The 21745-nt window shown below is 32.9% G+C and overlaps 4 protein-coding genes across 4 annotated transcripts; all 4 read left to right on the plus strand.

Annotated features, from left to right (window-relative positions):
- Positions 1–753: 753 nt before the first annotated feature.
- LOTGIDRAFT_169035 (hypothetical protein) lies at positions 754–3150 on the plus strand (the record flags this gene model as incomplete). The annotated part of the gene is made up of 5 exons (XM_009067330.1): positions 754–851; positions 1730–1856; positions 2184–2267; positions 2613–2677; positions 2952–3150. The coding sequence occupies 5 exons, from the start codon at positions 754–756 to the stop codon at positions 3148–3150; spliced, it is 573 nt and encodes a 190-aa protein (XP_009065578.1).
- A 3057-nt stretch (positions 3151–6207) lies between these two features.
- On the plus strand, positions 6208–9964 carry LOTGIDRAFT_132872 (hypothetical protein; the record flags this gene model as incomplete). Its single annotated transcript, XM_009067331.1, has 6 exons — positions 6208–6554; positions 7267–7508; positions 7793–7968; positions 8319–8519; positions 9070–9202; positions 9696–9964. The coding sequence occupies 6 exons, from the start codon at positions 6208–6210 to the stop codon at positions 9962–9964; spliced, it is 1368 nt and encodes a 455-aa protein (XP_009065579.1).
- Positions 9965–10365: 401 nt separating this feature from the next.
- Positions 10366–12869, plus strand: LOTGIDRAFT_169037 (hypothetical protein; the record flags this gene model as incomplete). Its single annotated transcript, XM_009067332.1, has 4 exons — positions 10366–10557; positions 10903–11123; positions 11432–11898; positions 12555–12869. Coding segments are annotated over 4 exons (1195 nt in total), but the record flags the coding sequence as incomplete, so codon positions are not given.
- A 2311-nt stretch (positions 12870–15180) lies between these two features.
- On the plus strand, positions 15181–21201 carry LOTGIDRAFT_236447 (hypothetical protein). Its single transcript, XM_009067333.1, has 9 exons — positions 15181–15633; positions 16564–17053; positions 17779–17876; positions 18267–18337; positions 18730–18850; positions 19117–19286; positions 19585–19732; positions 20123–20218; positions 20534–21201. Exons 1-9 carry the CDS (start codon positions 15616–15618, stop codon positions 20681–20683), a joined length of 1362 nt encoding a protein of 453 aa, XP_009065581.1. The 5' UTR covers positions 15181–15615; the 3' UTR covers positions 20684–21201.
- Positions 21202–21745: the final 544 nt, after the last annotated feature.

Raw genomic sequence — 21745 nt, forward strand, 5'->3', positions numbered from 1 at the left:
TGTCTAATGCTAGAAGAATTTTCTGTCTAAATGTGGCATTTGACAACACTATCCCCAAAGAATGATTTCATTCATTTCAAAGTTGATATCATTAATGGTGCTGAGAAATGATGCTGGCATGGCTTTGTGGTATTTAGTTACATGTTTAACTGTCCATCTCACACCAGGTGACAATTCTGTGGCCCCTCTTCAATCCCTTTGAATAATAGGATAATAACTTACAGAAATTCTTTTGATCTTTTGATCTGTTGAAATCAAGAACACACTGTCAAAATCTCAATACAGTTAGGATAAGAATTCTGAGGGCTGGGGCGTTTTTGGGCCTGAAATGGGGTCCCCATAACCATGTAAAGACATTAACTGCGCTCATTAAATCATAGAACTGTAATAAAGTTCTATGATAAAATCTAAGCCCTGACGTATGGGTAGATATATATTTGCTACTGATGAACATAGCCTAGGCCTTAAGGTACAGATCCAAACATCCGTCTTCTAATTTCTACCAATCCAACACTGTACACTGTCTATTTCCACCTTTAAAGTAATGTATACAACTCTCAGGAATTATTTTCAAGAACTAAATTGAAAAGAGTCTATGATCTGTTGTGAATTCCACATAATTGTTTTAAGACATTTAGTGTGAACGTAGCTTGAGTGTCTTTTTTCTATTACATAAAACCCATCCATTCATTCTTTCAAACCTATAGTATGTAAATACTGGGTATCTATTTTAGATTAGTGGTCTGTAGTAAGATGGAAGTAGATGAGATTATACCAGTACCTGATGATCCCTACCCAGAACCTGATGATTGTAGATTATGGATTGGTAATATAGATCTGAAAATAACAGAGTAAGTACTGTAGCCTATTCTACTAGTCAGGGAGTATCAAGGGGAGGGTCTTAGTCTTAAAACATTGTCCACAAGAAACCTTATAACAATCTCACTGTTCATTCTTAAAGGGGCAGATACACCATTTTTTTGAGCAATAATACTTTAGTCTGAGAAACAGGAATTTTTTAGCTAAGCCAATCTGTAAGAGTCTTCACAGAATTATCCACATTTGTATATTAAAATGACGACTCGTCATTTTAAGATACATGTACTGTGTGATATATAGAAAAGACATATATAGAAATAGTTTATAGTATTTTGTAAAGGAATTATGCAATTTTCGTACATTCCTAGTACTTCTGAAGACTATTAACATATATTTAAGACTAAACCCCCAAAATGCTGCATCTGTCCCTTTAACGATTGGTCAGAATGGCATGCCCTTTGTTTTAGTAATACCATGACTCTTCTAATTTTTGGTTGACAGCCTCGATTATTATCACTAATAATTACGTAAACATTTTTCATATTATTTTTGTGAAATGTTACACGTAATTTGTTGTTATAAATAACTTGATGAAATGTTTGACAGAAGTAAAACAGGTTTTGTTTTAAAATGGTCAGGTATATACAGTATGTTATTTTTATTATTTGAGGTTAAATACTGATATTTATAACAGTTCTATTTATTATTATAATAATAATTTAATGAGATGTTGGTTTTCCTGTTACAGATATATCAAAATAAAAATCGTATTTATAAATGTAAGACATAAAAGGAATTTATCTTTCAAAAAAAAGACAACACAATTTACACCAATCACATATTTTCTCTGTGAAAAGTGTTACTGATAGTTCTTAGACTGGATATAGATTACCAAATTTTATAATTTCAGGTACACAATATTAAAATTACTACAGAAATATGGTGGATTAAAAAGATTTGATTTTATTTACCACAAATCAGGACCAGATAAAGGCAAATCAAGAGGCTACTGTTTCTGTAGTTATAGTAATAAAGAGGTAATACTCTACAAAATCACTGATATTTATGGATTGCTCTAAGAAACTGTAGCACAGTCAGAAAAGGTCATTAAAATTTTACATGACATCATTTGTGTGGTTTTGTTGAACAAATGGTGGTCGTGAATTATAATTTCAGTAAGTTTGTGAAAGTCTGGTGACCTTGAATAAGTCATCTTTCCTCATTATTCTACTCAACCCAACTGTAAATGGGTATGCATAATCCGGGAAAGATTAATGCCAAAAGGTTTGGTCAAGGACCATCTAGCAACGATCCTCGTGAACCTAAGTTATCCTAGTAAAAACTTTTGATTTCTTATATTCTAGGAAGCGGCAATGGCTATGAAGAAGATCCATGGTAAATTTGCTATGTCCAAAAAACTGATTGTTAAATGGGCACATGCTGATCCTGTAAGTTCTGTATACTGTATATTTGCGAGTATAATGCGTAGTATTTTACCTTAAAAAGGAAATACAAAACTGGGGATTAATATAGACAGAGAAAAACTTTTTTGAATTTCTCACCTGGGGTTCCTAGTCAATATTGAAGGTCCACCATTTGGTTTTATAATCCTAACTATGATTTTATGTTGATTGAAGTAAAGAAAAAAAAGGACAATGTCACATGTTATGTTGAAGAAATTTCTTGTCTAATTTCACCTTTTATTAAGACTTCAGATGTGACCAAATGAATTATAGATTATGTCCTATGTAGAAATTTATTACAGTACTGTTGTTTTTGTATATAATTTATAGGTGAATGAAGTAAGGAAATCTCAGAATAGTAAATCAAAAGATGTTGTTGAAACATCAGATACAAGGTTAGTTTGTTAAATACATCTTAGTAATATAATATCAACTTTAAACTGGCAGGTGTTATTATAAAATAAATATGATCAAAACAGAACTTCAGTTTTGTTATGGCACCAGTTGTCTTAAACACTGTTATATACAGTGGAATAATTGCAAGTTCAAGGGGCTTTTGTCATTGTGAAAAATTGGCACAGTGCTGTTTTCATAATGAGTTTATGCCTGTCTACCAGTTATTATTTAATTTCCACTCCAGGAAGTACATCTATCATTTAATCTTTTCAGTATTAATTCCAAGATCAAAGAAATAGAAGCCAAGCTGCTTGTAATGGAGAAAACCAAAAAAGACTTTTCTACCTCGCCTAATCTAGAGGCTATACCTGGATCTAGTCCACTTAGTGCAATAAATATGACAAAAAGTAAAACATCTCAAAACTCTCAACCTTACACCAAATCTCACAAATATTCCTCATCTAAAAGTTGATAACTCTAGATTTTAATTGTGATAACATTCTGACCACAGTAAACTACCATTGTTTCTAATATTAGTTCTCTGTACCTGAGAGCATCCATATTGGGTATGTAATGTTGGACTGTGATGCAATAATGCTACATATAGATTGTGTTCAATACCACTGAAGGCATCTGATGAAGACTTGAAAACAGTCTGACTACAGTAAACTGCCATGGTCTCAAAATAGTTCTCTGTAGCTATGAGCAGCCATATTGGATATTACTCATCAATGGTAGTGTCATGCACAGCTAGAGCAAATTACTGAAAACAGCAGAATAAAGTATGTCAAAAGTTGCCAAGTATCTGGAGATCTGTCATCAGAAAGTTTGATTTTCTCTCCAAATTGGACGCTGAATTCTGATTGGTTCATGAATTGTCTCTGCCATAAAATCAACCAATCAGACACACCTCAGATCTGTTGATTTATGATTTATCCTTGTCTGATACAAACCAAGTGTGGAATGAATGTAAACAGAGACAATAATTCATCATATAGCTTTATTTTTATTGATTACATTCTAAAAATTCATAGTTAAATATAATGGAAACTGATCAATATCTAAGTATTGCATGAATTTGTTATGTTTCTATAATGTAATACGCTAGAAATATCACTTATGGTCTAGCAAAGATATACAGTAGTCAAGCACAGGGTGTTTTATGGCTCATTCGGCCTCATTAAATACATGAGTATTGAGCTGTTTTTTTTTTTTTTATAAACAATATTTTATTAATACATTAAAGGGATTGGGGAACCTGCTTATGCCTATATAACCCCTCTCCATGACAAATTTCAAAGTTAATATAACTTATAAGAAAAGTAAATAAATATATATGTAAACTCAAACGTATGAACAATCATTTCAAAAACATCTATGGAAAAAGTGAGGCTGCTTTAAAAGGGAAAAATGATAATAATAATAATAATAATAATATCGATCATACTTAGTAAAAATAATTTAGAAATAATAACTTAAAACTTAACATTGAGCTGTTCAATGGGGAAAAATTAAAAGAAACTTTGCAGACTAAAGTAACATTGTGTTGATTACCTGGATGAGAAAAAGTACTTTTGCTTGGCTAGATTTGTGCACATCTGGGTACAATTTCAAATAAAAAAACCCACTTGCTGTCTACTTAATTATTAGGTAGGATAAATAGTTATCAACACAATATAAATATGGTTTATATAGTACTAATTACTACTTATTCTACCTCATTCAAAATGGACTGCTCTTGTTAATCAGATGTACAGAAATATCTGTGCTGGACTATGATAGGTAGATATGTATTGTTTTTGTTGTAAAATTATTTTAATCTCAATTGTTTTAAAAAATAAAAATATCAAAATCTTGTGTGTGTTAACTTCCTTGCTAAATATCCGTCATATCTTAAACTTTGACTTATTACAGATGATAGCTTAATAATTCAGTGTATTTGATACTGTTTGTGCGACATTTCACCCTGTCAGTGATGTAGGTAAGAAGGGCTGACATAGAAAAAGGGTATAGGCCAAGACTTTCTAGGACAATATACCGAGGCCCAGTGTTCTACAGGCTGTACACATTAAAGATCCTTCGGCATAACATAAAAATCATAAATTGCTTAAATCCATATATTATTCAAATTTAAAGAAATAAATCCATCTAGGCTAGTTAAATTTGGTTTTAACCTAGATAATAAAGGATAACTAGAAAAATTCTAAAAAAAAACAGGAAACCTTCCATGATATATTACGGTAAGGTACACCTTGAAAGTGGAAAAGTATGCAGGACGGTAGGGGATACTTATATCATAAATTTCACTCCTTTAGTATAAAATCACGTTATTAATTGTACTCTACCGCATGTTATGGAATTTGTTTTATGTGAATACAGTAATTCGCTTAACCAGTCTCTTTACATCTATTGACGTTATGTCTGGATAATCGAGTAAAGTAGGAGAAAGAAAAACAAAATGGAGATGGGCGAGTTATTTTGCTCATGTTATTGTCTCTTTTAGGAGACTTATTATGTTTGATAATCAGTTTTGATTTGTGAAAACTATCTATTAAACTTTCTGTTTGCTACTTCAAATATTTTGGAGTAGTTTGAAGGAAGAATTTTCCATCTTTTTTGATGTTGAAATAAGTAAGGTAATGTATGAACTCATTTGTCAAGTCATAGCTAATAATAGTAAATAGGCTATAGCTAAAGTCTACCTGTATGAACTGGAAATTTCCACTGTCCTAATTAAGTTGAAAGTTTCTGATGTCACTGTAACATTTAGATATCATATGAGCCAGAGTGATATAGTAATGTGTTCAATTCAAGTTGGATTAGAGAGTATTTTGATTGTTGAAGCCTGAACCGGTAGTCTTAATTATTAGGCTAGTTGTGCTGATATTTCAACATTTTATTACTGTATTACCAAGTCAGTTACTAAGACTGTTGAGTAGTGTGTTTGAGAAAATATCATCAGTCAGGTTAGGGAGACGGGTTGGCTCAGTAATCTAGGCACTTGCTTGCTGGCTGAAGGGTCAGAGTTCAGTCCTCACATATGGTTGAGATGATATCTTCAGATTTTCGATCTGTTTGCCCCTGTCAGTGATTCAGATTGGAGGAAAAATTATTTAACAATTCGAATGGGTCAATAAACTGAGGCCCTGTTTGCTAAAGGCTTTGAACATTAAAGATCCTTCGGCAGTTGGAAATTGATAAAGAGTAGACCAATGCTGCTGTCCTGACCAATCTCCCTCATTGCACACTTCATGATGTTGCTAATATGCCACTCTGGTGCTGAAAAGAAATATGTAAAACTTCATTTCATTACTTTTCTCAGTCTGGATTACGCCCCACCATGACAAGCACATGATAAATTTTATAGGCGAGAATTTCTCCAAATATCTCTCAAATTATCCAAATGATATTTCTTGTAAGTATATTAAGCTTAATATTTTTTTTATTTTTTACATTTTCAGCTGCTCAAATTTGGGCAAAGATAATAGAAAACAGGAAAAAAATTGTAAAAGATAAAAAAAAAAGGAAAATGCCAACTCAACTAACAGAATGTCTGTCATGTCCACGATGTTTAAAAGTGTTCAATGCCAAAGATCAGAAGCCAATAAGTTTAGGCTGTGGACACACTGTGTGTCAGAAATGCTTGATAAACTTATTGAATAAAAAATGTCCGAATTGTCAGTCAGAGCAGAGTATTATAACAAAATCAGTAGAACAGTTACCTGTGAATTATGCCTTATTACAACTAGTTGGTATAGCTATTCCTGATAAAGAAAGACCAGATACTACTCAGATGACTGAAAATAAATCATTATATGAATCATGTAAAAGATATATAGAAGAGTTGGCAGTTCATATGAAGTCTATATCAGGTGAGTACTTACCCAGTAACTTCATTCATATTGTTTAGGGGGTGAGAGCCGACACCTGGCTGACTCTCGTAATCAATGGAACAGGCATCAAAATTTTTCTTACCTTGATGAAGATTCGAACCCACGGCACCTAATCGCCTAGCAGACGACAATCCAACTCGCTACTCACTGAGCTATTCCACTGCCATAGTAAAGGAAGGTCGGCAAATGAAAATTCAACAATTCATATTCAAAACGTTAAAATGTGCCAAAGTCTACAATTACAGTACTGACTAGGATTGTCTATTCTTTATCAAGCAATGAGACAAATGAATACATCCAGGCGTTCCCTTAAATAAAATTGTACTTCCTAAAAATTGTGTTTACTATGTTACAACTTCTTTGAATGGCATGTAATGTACTAATAAACCAATTTATCTCTTGTGTGCTATTAATAATAAGCATTAATGTATATATTGTTTACCTATCACTTCTTATCATTATGTGCCTGAGGACGACGAGGGAAACACGTTGAAACGTTGCATTAAACTTTAACCAGTGATTGTTCTTCCATAAAGCTGTGTCTATATATATTATAACTGTCTTTACTAAATGCCATTCAAGAGTATGGGTACTACATGATAATAAATGAATAAACTTACAGAACAGTCGTGGTTATGATAGTTATGTTTGATATTTGTAGATACTGGTACCGAGTCTGAAGATGAAGACGACAGTGCTAAATACGAACATGGATCCACCAATTCTATTTTGAGTCGACCTATGCAGCGAAAATTGGTTACATTAATCAATAGTCAGCTGGTAGAGGAAGAAGGACGAGCTAGAGCTATGAGAGCAGCCAGATCATTAGGAGAGAGGGCCGTAGCTGAATTGATTCTACAACATCAAAATCCTCAACAGTTATCAGCCAATTTATGGGCTGCTGTACGAGCCAGAGGTTGTCAATTTTTAGGACCAGGTAAGTGAAAGGAATGCCAGGCCTAGTTCTATAATAATATAAATAAATATTGTAAGGTTTACTAAGTTTAATATGTGTATTGATGACACTGATAGCATCGACTTTCACCATTCCAATTTTCATTCAGACGTCTGTGGGTCTTGTATTTCAATGAAAACTAAGCGTTATATGACAAACCTATCAGAAAGGGCCTTAGATATAATTAGCAGCTTTTGTGATATTGACATTATCAGGCTATGGAGTGTATTGTATGTATATTTATATCGATAATTAATCTGTTACAGCCATGCAAGAAGAAGTTCTTAAGTTGATATTACTAGCATTAGTTGATGGTTCTGCTTTATGTAGAAAAGTTTTAGTATTATTTGTGGTTCAGAAGCTAGAAGCTACTTTTCCTCAAGCCTCTAAAACAGCTATTGGGCATGTTGTCCAACTTCTTTATAGAGCCTCCTGTTTTAAGGTAACTCTTTTTGTCTTCTATAAACTGATAAAAACTAATATAGACATAAAACATGACAATTTTGTTTTTTGTAGTATTTTTTGTAATCCAACAAGTTTTCTACAACACTCTCGTTCTAATGATGTTAACCAATCAAAGCATGTAATGTTGAACCCATTTCTAGATAACAATGATGAAATGTGGGATACTGAAACCCAAAGTAGAGATAAATGGTCAGCCAATATACAAAACAGGATTGTATTTCAATTAAGAGTTGTTCGAAATTTGAGTCATTAATTTGAGTTATTCCAAAATCTACACAACTTTCACTGCCTGTCTAAATACTAGTTTTATCAATATTCTGTTACTAGGTGACGAAGAAAGAAGAAGAATCATCATTAATGCAGTTAAAAGAAGAATTTAGAACCTATGAATCATTGAGAAGAGAACATGACTCTCAGGTAGTACAGATAGCTATGGAAGGTGGTCTACGTATCTCTCCTGAACAATGGTCTTCACTATTATATGGTGATTCAAATCATAAATCTCATATGCAGTCTATCATTGATAAGGTACTTATTATTTTACACTCATCTCTTAGACATACGAACCTATGTTTTGTGTATGGATGGTTGTTTTATTTGACTATATTTGTTCATTAAACCAGATAACATCCATGGTTTTCGCCTTAATCTCTTTCAATTGTTTGACTTCCTAGCCAAATGGTGGGAATATGTCTAACTCAAAGGAAGTTAAAATAACGACAATGACCAAGATATATTTGTTGAATTAGATATTCAATGTTTTGAAAGCGTTTCATTATTCATAATATACTAGCATTGTTAGTATATACAAAGAGAGCACCAACTAAACGTTAACGTATTTATATTCTTGTGCATTGTCTGAAAAAATAGATCTACATTGATAAGGTATTTAATATTTTACCTCTTCTCAAATGGTATATCAATATTTTGTTTTCATGAAAAATTGATATTTGGATTTCTTTTGATATATTGTCTTAAAACCTTCCTGTATATGGAAAGAGTATCTGATAAAATTGGATGTAAAGAAATTGGTTTGGACCAATCATACATTTAATTCTATATTTTTGTACTATTCCAGTTGCAGACATCAGAGTCATTTACTCAGAGTGTAAATGAATTGATGGTGGTATTACAGAAGACTGGTGATCCTGCTCAATTACAATCATTAAAACCACATTTACAATTCTTAGCTATGATTGATCCAAGCCAAGGTATTCTAGCTTTGTATTATACTTTACTTACATGAATGACATGGAGTTTTACATCCTACTCTTTGCACCTGTTTGGGTCAATGAGAATAGGTCTTGCTCTATCCTACTCTGTTTAGATTTCCAACTAACTGTTGAGGGATCTTTATTGTGCTCAGGCTGTAAAACACAGTACATTGTTTTTTTCTTATTTGAAGGATGCTTTTTCCATACCAGCCCCTTCAACCAGCATCATTAATAGGGGAAACTGGCGCCATTATTTTTAATTTTGTTGACCTATTAAATTTGACCTTTTAGAAAATGATATCGGTGGTCTGTATGCAAGCATTTCACATGTCCAACTGAAAATTGGAATGGTGCAAACCGATCCTATCAGTGTCCCTGATATTCAAAAAAAGTTGTGAAAACATCTTTACAATCCGTTTATCTGTTATTAAAAAAATTGTTCATGTGATACTTTAGTTGAGAATTCTAAAGTTAAGTTTTATATTTGTAGATAAACAAGTACCATCATGGCAGAATTTAGAAGCAATACTAAAAACTTTAAAGATAGTAATTGATGGATTGATAACTTATTTAAATGATTACAGTCATAAGAAATCTGACGTATTACCCGTTCAGAATGCTCGGTATAAAACTAGTATGTGTCGTGATTTTACCACCACCAGATCATGTCCCAGGGGAATCAACTGTTCTTTTGCTCATTCAGAAGAAGAGCTAGAAAGGTATGGTTTATTCATTACTTTAAATTATTTAAGCTTCTAGATATATATTTGCTTTACCTGCTGATAAAACTTCAGTAGTAATAGTGCTTACAGATTTACAGCAAAGTGGAGAAGTTGCTGTAAATCTGTAAGCACTATTACTACTAACTTCATTTCAGCTATCTGTATAGTTTTCTCGTTATTTGCTTTGCTGCCTTTGAAAGTAATGGCCAATTTCTGTTTCACGAGCTGATAGAGGTCAATTTTGGCTAAACCAACTGTACCTTTAGCACCTGATAGAGGTCAATTTCTTCTTCACAAGCTGATAGAGGTCAATTTCTTCTTCACAAGCTGATAGAGGTCAATTTCAGAATTGAAACTAATGTCGTACCACAAACATATACAATTATGGAGATGTGTTTTTAAAGAAACCTCAAATTGAAACTTTTCTATATACTCTAGGTTCCGTGCTAAGAAGAAATACAGTGTCAAGCCTTTCTCTTCTACAATGTTAACATCAGCAGCCTTAACACCTAAAGAAAGACAAGATTTAGCTAAAGTGAACAACAAATCTTCGATGTTTGATATTCGTAATATGGCTTCTATTAACACTGAAGATGTCCGTAACAGAATTGAGTCCAGTACTCTTAAAAAGTAAGATCTCATTTTAATGACATCAATTGTGTGATTTGTTGATAATATTGAAATTATTCATTGTATCTATTGCTACGTATTAACCTTAAAAACCTCAATATCAGTGATGCATGTCTGAAGGGCTTCCATGGATAAAGTCTCTCATAAAATGAGGCAGTGTGTGTAAAATTTCTTCGATAATTCAAAATTGAATAGAATGGGCTAGTGCAGAATGGAAAAAATTATCTTATTGCACATTTTATGGTTTTGCCGATTCTCAAAAGCTCAATAAGAGTTGATTATAAAAATTCTATCATATTTTATTTAATGGAATCATCAGTTTTCTTGATTTCCGCATATTTGTAGTTTACCAATAGCTACCAATGTTGTCAAGCCAATGATGTCATCACTAGCAACTAAAACTGTGAGCTTAACAACAGATACAACAACATCAATGGCTACCACAGCTATTCCTTCTGTTTCCACTTCTCACAGTATGGCTGGTACTGTAAATGGTAATAATATATCTAGTGTAATATCACGTCACCCATCACCAAGGATACAGCCAGTATCTCTTCAACCAGAAGGTAAGAGTTTACATCCCATATGGACATATTTTCCAATGGCCAAACAAATCTTGTTCAACCCTGGGATATCGTCCATTATTTGGGTCACCAGATTTGAAACTTTTCACTATGTCAAAAGAGACATTTGTGATAACTTTAGTTTTCCCTCCTTCAATTCAGTATAATTTATACATGAAATTGGATCACGTGATTGAGCTCACATGGTGCACGGAGCTGGTTGTAGCAACTCAGGCTAATTTTCCATTTAAAAATTTGGAAGTCTGTTGGCTTCAACTTATATAAATTTAGTTTTGTCAATCTAATTTCAGCTGTTTATTACCCACCTCAGATAAATAATCGGTTACCAGCACCAAACCAAGTTTACCCGACTCCTCATCCAGTTGTAAGACAACCATTAACCGGGGCAGCAGCTAGATACCCTCCTCAACCATATCCCGTTAACCTCCCGTATCCACCAGACCAGCCACCACCTTGTGTTCACGGTTACCATAACTATTCTTTTGATGGGCAGGTACCACCAGGGAACTATCCAGGCCAGTGGCCTCAAACACCTGGAGCAGCACCATTCTATATGCCTGGAATGACTCAACCCGTTTACCCAGACAAGTATGGTAGATATCCATCAATGCCACCAGTACCATCAATACAACCTGCTGTACCTATACAAAATGTTGTACAACCATCTGTACCAATACACAATGTTGTACAGTCATCTGTACCAATACAAAGTGTTGTACAACAAGGAGCTGTACAGCCAACTCCAATCCCAAACCAGGTAAGGTATACTTTATATTTATAGATCTTATATTAGGTGAGTATTCAGGGGCCCAGAAGAATTAAAAAAAACTTAGATAAATATAAAAACCTTTTTATACTGTGGAACTTGTTGGCATCTTACACTAAGTCCCTGACTGTGTCAGTCAACATGATTTCCTTGTTAGCTTCCAAAATCTGATGTCCACAATTCAACATATAAATAGACAAATTGCAGATCCAAATTCCGAAGTTCAATTTTATATTCTGTTCATTATTTCTGGTGGTTATCATTATACTGTTCAGGGAGGGTGACATCATACGGAAGCTTTATTCTTCAAATACCATGACGATATACTCTGTGATTTCCACATAGTGTAGTCTTTTGACTATATCGTATTGTTAAACACTTTTCAGTTTTTCTCCATATCATATGAAAATTGAAATGAAGATGAACTTTCATTGTTAGTTTTCAAAATTTGTGTATTTTGTTGAGTCAAAGTCTCAAAATCGTGCTGTTGGCACAATATAAAAGGTGCAATTAGGTAGAGAAAACAATCTTAACTGTTTGGTTGTTTGTGAAGTTATTCTTTAATCATCCCATATTTTCATATTAAAGAGAAAATCCTGAAAAGATGTTGTGAACATTTTGTAAAACTATGCATATATTTATTTCAGAACTTTGGAAACTGCATAGTGTATCCTCCCCTACCTACATACTATCCCATCTCAACGATACAAACTATGCCAATTGATAATACAAACCCAATTCAATACCTTGAAAATATTGTATATACTAATAATATAGACCCTAGCTCTGAATCAGGACAACCGTTGAACTCTATGACTATCTCAGAAAATGTATATTATGACGAAAATGAATCCATTAATAGTAGTAATGTCATAGAAACAAATGAAAATGTTTCAGAAACAGATGATAAAGTTAATGTCAGTGATATTGAGAGTAATAATAACACTGTGGATGAAAATTAACACTCTGAAAGTTATAGGTTATCATTCACAAGTTTAATCTTTATCTAATACATTTGTAAATAATATGCTTTTTGTATATCATAAAAAAAATAATTTTTCTATAGATTATAATTTCATATAGGCTTATATTGTATATATATATATATTTGAAATCTATTATTTTTCTACATAAGTTACAAGATAAGTTAAAATTCAAGATTTTATATTATTGAAAGTTGGTAATGAACATTTCATATAAATCTATTTCTCAGTTTTGGTGAGGAAAGAATGGTACACTCTGTGAGGATAAATATCCAAATATACAAATTATATTATATATCAGTAATCAGTTAGCAGTAGCTATGTTTCGTGAAACAGGTACTTGCCAGTCGAAAGCAACTTAAGATTTGTATTTGGTTGTCAGGGTAAAGGCCTTATTATTTTGGCAGTTAATTATTAGAAAAATAACTGAACTCTTTAGGCAGACAGACCAGGGTCTCTTTTCTAAGTCAATCTCACCGTTGCAATCTTTATGTAAATACTACGCATTTTTTTGATGGTAGGGCTTTCAAAATGAGAAAGGAAGAATTCTAATGAATTTGTGAAGTGAAGCTATAAGTGTTTTAATTGAGTACTAAAGGCCTACATAAAGTAATTTTGATTTATTTTAAAGTAATAAAGTATTTTTTGATAATCTGAGTATGATTCTACAACAGGGTCATGATGCGAGGGTTATGTGTATCAACATGTCCTTATTCAACACAATGTTTTAACATACATCAATTACATGATATGTGTCTGCCAATGGTCAATTCAATATACTCTTTTCTTTGATATTCATGTCTATATAGCAAATAATTGCTAATTGCATCATAACAACACCACTAATACATCACACTGTAATATCTTGTGTTACTTTAATATCTCAGATAAATGCATTATCTTGACTGCTATTTCTTTTGTATATTGCATAACTTGATAAAAGTCGTATTTTAATACCCTTAAATGCAATACGGGTACATTTCCATATCTTAAATAAGCGCAATATCCTTCGTAACTGCATCTCGAATCTTGAAAACTTGTATATCTTCGATAACTGCACTATAGCTGCAATATCTCGGATAACAATATCTTAAATAAGTGCAATATCCTTCCTAACTGCATCATGAATCTTGAATAACTGCAATAACTCGGATAATTGCAATAACTCAGATAACTGCAATAACTCGGATAACTGCAATAACTCGGATAACTGCAATAACTCGGATAATTGCAATAACTCGGATAATTGCAATAACTCGGATAACTAACTCGGATAACTGCAATAACTCGGATAACTGCAATAACTCGGATAACTGCAATAACTCGGATAATTGCAATAACTCGGATAATTGCAATAACTCGGATAACTGCAATAACTCGGATAATTGCAATAACTCGGATAATTGCAATAACTCGGATAACTGCAATAACTCGGATAACTGCAATAACTCGGATAACTGCAATAACTCGGATAATTGCAATAACTCGGATAACTGCAATATCTCGGATAATTGCAATAACTCGGATAATTGCAATAACTCGGATAATTGCAATAACTCGGATAATTGCAATAACTCGGATAACTGCAATAACTCGGATAACTGCAATAACTCGGATAACTGCAATAACTCGGATAACTGCAATAACTCGGCAATATCTCAGATAACTGCAATAACTCAGATAACTGCAATAACTCAGATAACTGCAATAACTCAGATAACTGCAATAACTCGGCAATATCTCAGATAACTGCAATAACTCGGATAACTGCAATATCTCAGATAACTGCAATGTCTAAAATAAGTGTGATATCTTAATTGACACTCAATGTCTTTGCTGATTTATTGATAAAGACAACATAGCTCGTTTGGATTCATACACCTTCATCTTCACAACTTTTTCATCTTTATTGGAAAACTGCCTTCTTGTTCAAAAAGACTTTTTGGGGGGACAATAATGTCTTTGCAAAATGATGGTAGAAAGAAATGGAATTAATTGTGGCATATATTAAGGGAATCTGGATATACGTTTGGACTTGTCTGTAAGCATTGTATTTTATCTGTGTTATCCTGAAAGATTAATGATTTTCAAATATATGTCACGTGGTTATTGGAATTCAAATTTCACCATGAAACAAATTGTCATCAAAGATGAAGAATTGGAATTGAAATTGGAACGGAAAGATTAGAATTATATATCAAATTGTAATGGAATGTCAAAATTGGAGAAGGAAAATAGAAGAAATATAGAAGTGTTTGAAGAGGAGTTTTACATCCGATTGATCTGTACGGTACATATCAATTTTAAAACACAACTTCACGATAGCACAGATAATATTCTTATAAAAGGTGGTATCTAGAATCTTTCAGTGAAATGGGGGCATGCTGCCAGGGCAGCGAGGGACGGAACAAAACGTCGAAGCCCAGCAGCGTATACAATGGAAAGGTATTGTTGTGTACTAGTCAACTTCAGTAAAGCAACAGAAATTAGCTGTGTCTATACATTCTGAAATTATCTATAAGATTAAAGTAATGCAGAGCCTAAATCTATACTTCTACAGGAGAAACATCTTCACAATATTAAGATATTACAAACTGTGTTTTATACTAGAAACTTTGCGGCTTATTGTTTACAGACTTTCAGTCTTGGAATCTGATTGGCTGTATTAGCTAGTGTATAATCTAACCAAATCCCTGCATTAACAAATTTCCTTGATACAAGAAAGATGACTATTGCAGTCAAGGTAGAAGACAGTTCGTAATATCTCAGAATTGAGAAGATGAATGTGAAACAGCCCATCTTTTCAAACTGAACAAAATTAAATTAACTTGAAATTCTGGTTAAAACTGACTATATCACTTTCTTTCATCCAGTCTCACTTTGTCTGCACACAGCTGCAACAAAAAGACAGAAAAAGTCTGTGTGTTGGAGACTACTTTATGATCGGTTTTGACTTGAAATAAAGTATTAGATTTGGCCTTACTTTTAGGCAAAGTTGGTGATATCAATACTGAAATTTCAGATTAGTGTTTATATTTCAATATATATGAAATGGAAAATCAATTGTATAGACACAGCTAAAGCTAGAAAATGTCGAAAATAACCCGATGGTGTACACTCCACAATAATCAGTCATCTTTATCCATTTTATTCTTGAAATCTTCAAATATCTTGGAATATTGTGTTTCAATTCTCTTCCAAACCTGGAGGTCAAAATTTTCGCGACGTTTAGTTACCCTTTTTGATTAGTGATGCATGCAAATCAGTTTCAGTTTTACTTCTCACCTTCAGTTCAAAGCAAAGAAAATGTTTGAATTTGGTAAAAATCTAGACTAAAACTCAAATAGAAATGTTCTTGTCTATGGTTAAGTAATTGAAAACTTGTGAAATATTAGAATTTGGAATCAGACCAAAATTATCTTATCTTATTCAACCTTATTTGAAAATGGCTGTTTAGTTAGTATAAAACTGAAATTGATTTTATTTGAGTTGATCTTTTATTAAAATATGTCTTAATCTTTTATGATAGTTGTTCGGCCATAATTTCAAAATTTTCATCTTTCATTGTCCTCCAATTCATAACTTAACTCTGACGATATTATGTGTTTTCAGCATTTCAGTCTTCTTGAAAATACTCCATTAACAAAATATTGATATTTTTCTCGTTTAATAGGTCAATTCACTTCAAGATTTACAGACTCGACGCCAAGAGATTCTATCTCACATACACCACAACATCCAGCTAACTCCAACTCTATCAGAATCAGATCAAACACAATATATCGCTAGAGGAGCTTCAAATACCAACCAGGCTAACAGAAGGGAGAAAACTCCTATTTCTATTTGTACCAATGGTGCTTATTGTGGTACAGTCAGTGGAACAGACCAGCATAACATGTGTAATGGCTTATCACAAACAGAGAAAGCATATACCATACTGAAGAAAGAATTGTTTAATAATCCACAGCAAGCACCTGATCCTAGAGATCTATCCTGGCCAACACCACCTATATCTGTTAATGCTATAGCTGAATTTGAAGATCAGTTGATACAGAGTTATCCCTCTTTAGACAATGAAGCTAGTTTGGTGTCTGAATGCCAGAAAAGTTCCTGTTCTGCTTCTGTAGATGATGATGATTTTAATTCTTTCTGTGTTTCATTAGGTATGTAAATTAAGGTTATTGATAAGGTTTTTAACGGCATAGATAAGATATGCTGTTCCTTGCAGGATAATCCATACAGTAAAAGTGAATCATGTCTATATGGTGTCTGGAACCAATCCATGTATTTGCTTTTCTATTTTCTACAAGATAACACTATTAATCTTCTACAGTTCACCACATCTATTTCCACCTACAGATAAGGGTTGGTATCTTTGTGTTTCATTAAAAGCTGATTCCACTCAGTTAATGTGTACTTTATTCCAACAATAGATGATGTTTCACCAATTTACCGGGCCTTTTATGCTTCGTCCAGTTTTACAAAATTAAAAGCAAATTAGATGTAAGCTAGTATTTCTCAATGTTAAAAAATCCATACTGATGACAAATTCTTATTGTAAGATTTCTTAAGGAATAGTGCTCAAGTCTTTACATATATATATACCATAAACAGGAAGAATCAAAGTTGAAATATATTGCCATGGTGTTCTGTAACAAAGTCAGTTAGAGAATAGGTTCTTACATGATGTCATGCTTTGGTAGACCGAATGGTGGTTATGGTTTTAATCTCGAATTCGTGTAAAACTAGGATGAACTTCACTCACAATTCCAAGTTACTTCCCAGAAGTAAGTGGGTACAGATAGCAAAGGAAAGATCAATGCCAAGATGTTTGGCCAAGGACAAGCTGGTAGAAAGATAAAATATTGTTGTTTCTTTCTGTCTTTAGATGAAGATTTGGAGACTGATGGAGATGTTAATTATAGTCAATGGTCTGGTGGTATAGATTGGTCAACACCAAGTTCATCTGATAGTCGAACATCATGTGTAAGTTTATTACATTATACATGGATAAAAACATAAACATGCATATTATCAATCCTGAGTGATGACAATTTGATATTTGTGATCAATATGAGTTAATTAATATTAAATTAAAAATTTTTGTCCTATTTCCTCATATTTTGTGTCTCAATTGTAATCTAACAAGTTTTCTTCTACAGTCTGGTTCTAATGACATTAATTGTAGCCAATGAAAGTGTGTTACATAGGACCCATTTCTTGATACTAATGAAGAATTGTGAGGTAGTGTAACACAAAGAGGCTTTCATATTGCTCTACTGGGTGACACTGCTAAAAAAAGGAATAATAATTTGCTTGATTGAATTAGAAAACGATATCTCACTTTATTATATTATATATTATATTGTATTACAGTCTAGTACAGTTAGTGTAGATTTATTTGATTGGTTTGAGAAGCAATCGATTCAATACAACGCAGTTCAAAGGTAAGATCAATTAATTTTGCTTTTGTATACATGATAGCTTTGGATATTTCTTCTAAAAAAGAATACTTACTACTTAGACGGAAATTGTCAAACTTGTTAATGAGAGTGTATATTGATTGATAAATTTACTTGTGTTATAACTATACAACAGAATCCCTCTATGTTTTTGATATATTTTGAGTTGTGCTGATGGGACAATAAACCAAGGACTAGTGTGTTTCAGGTTGTCCACGTTCAAGATCTCTTGACAGTTGGAAATCGAAGAAGAGTAGGCTGCTGACATGGCAAAATTTCTCTCATTGCACACTGCATGGAATTGCCCATCATTATTAGTCTAATTAGGCGTAGAAAAGAAGGAGGTAAAACTACATTCATTTTTTAATATTTTATAGGATGTCATCCAGTGAATTTATTCCATTTGATCCACCAATAGTTTCACGATTTGGTCCAATATCAAGAGCTGCTAGATCGAAATCAAAGAATAGTGATCCTGTTATAGTGACTGCTGATGAGGTAGGAGAACAGTAGTTATGCCAGAACCTGGTACAATTAGGGGGCAGACTGCCTGCCTTGTATGGTTCTAGGGTCAACTGTCTATATCACTGTACCCAAATTCACCCATCTGAATTCGAACTATAGCACATGTACTTCAATGACTTTTGATTTATCTTTTCTGTTGGCAAATTTCTTACTCTTCATAAATTAATACTTTAATTTCAGTCTAGAATACAATAAAAAGTTATCTCTTTAATTAATTACACATTATATTTGTATTTTAGGCTATTATGAAAATGACACCAGTTACAGCTATAACCCCTACCCAGAGACCATACCCAGTGACCTCCCCTGCCCCTAGTCGGTATAAAATACCAGGACAGTCTATACAACCCTTACCCACAACTAATACCCAAACAACTCACGGTCAACCTCATACACTCTGGCATCAACAGTAAGTTATTATCTTATTAGACATGTAGTTGCTTACTTGCTTGCTAACCTGAAGGTCCTGAGTTCAGCATAGATTGAGCTAATACCTTCTGCTTTTTCAGCCTAGTTTTCCCCTGCCATATAGGTCTAAAGGACTGACATAGAAAAATACATTAATGAGACAATATGTGCTGTTCAGGTTTAAGATCATAAAGCAGTTAGAAATTGAAAAGAGTAGGCTTATGCTGCTGACCTGTCAAAATTTCCATTTAACCAATCTTTTGTGATAGGAGCTTTGAGATGTTGTTTTATTTTGACAGCTCCAACTTATCATTCGCCCATAGAGGAATAGGTGGACAACAGTTACATCGAGAATTAAACAGACTAGAACATAACGCTAGTGAGGCACCAACACAAGATGAACGATTAGCTTATGAGTTACAAGCTATAGAATTAAAGATATCCATGGTATGTATGTTTGAATTTAATATAATATACCACATTGTCTTTACACCAGTTAATATGACTCAAATCTTTCAAGGGCTTCGTCATTCATTCGAATTAACATGTAAAAAATTCTGCGTTCAACAACCAATGAACGCCCAAAAAATCTACATTCAATCCTTGCATACTTCCCTTTAACTCTTGGTTGGAACACTTTCTTTTGTGACATTGGAATAGGTGGGGTCTATACTTTGATATTCTACTGCTAGACAATAAGGGCTCAAAAGGTAAGAAAAATTCTGATTCTACAGCCAGTGCTCTGGAAAATCTGCCTGTTGTTGTCTTTTAACCCCTATCACTTAAATGTTGATGATATATTATTTAGTATGATTTTTATTATATTTATTTATAAAGCGTACTGGTAAACGCCCAGATCCTATAGAACAACCTGATTTAGGTAATATTGAACCACCGGCTAATAGTGCATTATCACCACCCTCCCAACAACAGGTATGTTATTACCAGTTCTTATTTGCAAGTTCATATATACACTGGGAGACAGAATTTTGGTTATATACCCCTCCATTTTAAAAGCATTGAAATATTTGGGTGCCATAGACTATTAAACACTAGAGGGTAAGATTTAGGTACAATTCCTGTCTCCAGGCATTAATGTATGTTGGTCTTAAGGACAAACAAAATGATTTCTAGACAAGAATAGAAATAATTACTATGGTAATGATATTTTTATTATAATTATACAGCATTACTCTATTTAGGTTGATTTGTATCTGAAATGATATTTTTGTTTTTTTGATATTATAGAGAACAGCTCTACGTATGGCAGCTGTTGAAGCTCAGATTGAGAGAAAAGATGAGTTGAGTTTACGTCAACAGCAAGAAGAAGTTGATAGACAGTTAGCAGAAAAACTCATCATGGAGGAATTAAAATCCAAGAAATATTCTCGGAAATAGAAATGGCTGACGGGCATTACTCCTGCTGGAACATCATGGTGGGGCAAAAGTGGCAAGTTCTGCTTATTCTGGATTCAACCAGAAGATCAAAAAAAAAAGTTGGAACACAGTGCAGAATGCATTCCATCTTCTCAGAAAAAGAAATGGGTGTAGATAGATGAAAAATTGTCAGAAATAGAATTGTAGTTTTGAATTTGACATATCAAGTTCTGTATTGGAACAGATAGAACCTGTTCAGGACATGCCAATCGAGTGCCACCCATAACATAATGCTTGGTTAAACAAGATCATGGTTCATTTATTGCACAGTTGTTACTCTTGATTTTCTCTTTGTAAACATGCTTAAAGTTTAAAAAAAAATTTCAAGATATCCAATTTTCATGGTCTTATTAGATCTGAATCAGCATGAAATTCGCAAAGTAAAAAAAATACTACAGATGGCTGTTTTGGGCCATTTTTGTTGTTCTGTTATTAACTTTGTGAATTCTTTATCCCGGTTAGTGAAGAATAAGTATATTTAGGCAGTTACTAGCATAATTACCATTCTTTAACAAATAACATTTAATATTTGTTATTGTGCTTTTAATTAGCTTGTTAGGGTCATGATATATCCTGACTCTAGTTTATTTGGATTGAATTCAATCAAAACTTACGATTTGTTAAACAAATTGTTATATATTAAATAGTATCAATATATACCTACATGTTAATTTGTTGGTGTATATTGTAGTGAAGGTTGTCAACTCGAGTAATTGTTTTTCAAACTAGATGGTTGCATAGTTTCATCATATTTGATTCAATTTTTTGAATTATGTTGTGAAATAGATTAAATTAATGTGTTTCTACAAGTTAAGAATTCATAATGAATTGATTAGAATTATCAGTATATGATGAAATTATCTGTTTAAAAGATAGTAATGTATGATATCTATTTATTATAGATAGTGTGTTGTATTTTCAATCATTAATAATGATAATAATAATGACTTTGGTTATGTATCTAGGATTATTGAACACTGAAAAGGATAGTAAAATAGACATAAGCTAATAGCATTTTTTAAA

Source organism: Lottia gigantea (genome assembly GCF_000327385.1).
Source record: "Lottia gigantea unplaced genomic scaffold LOTGIsca_81, whole genome shotgun sequence".
Classification (NCBI taxonomy): Eukaryota; Metazoa; Mollusca; class Gastropoda; family Lottiidae; genus Lottia; species Lottia gigantea.

Excerpts from the sequence above, each read along its gene's own strand:
- LOTGIDRAFT_236447 (XM_009067333.1), top strand. Across the intron at positions 18,851-19,116 it reads TTATAGTGACTGCTGATGAG|GCTATTATGAAAATGACACC; the intron begins GTAGGAGAACAG and ends TTTGTATTTTAG. Across the intron at positions 19,287-19,584 it reads CATACACTCTGGCATCAACA|CTCCAACTTATCATTCGCCC; the intron begins GTAAGTTATTAT and ends TTATTTTGACAG.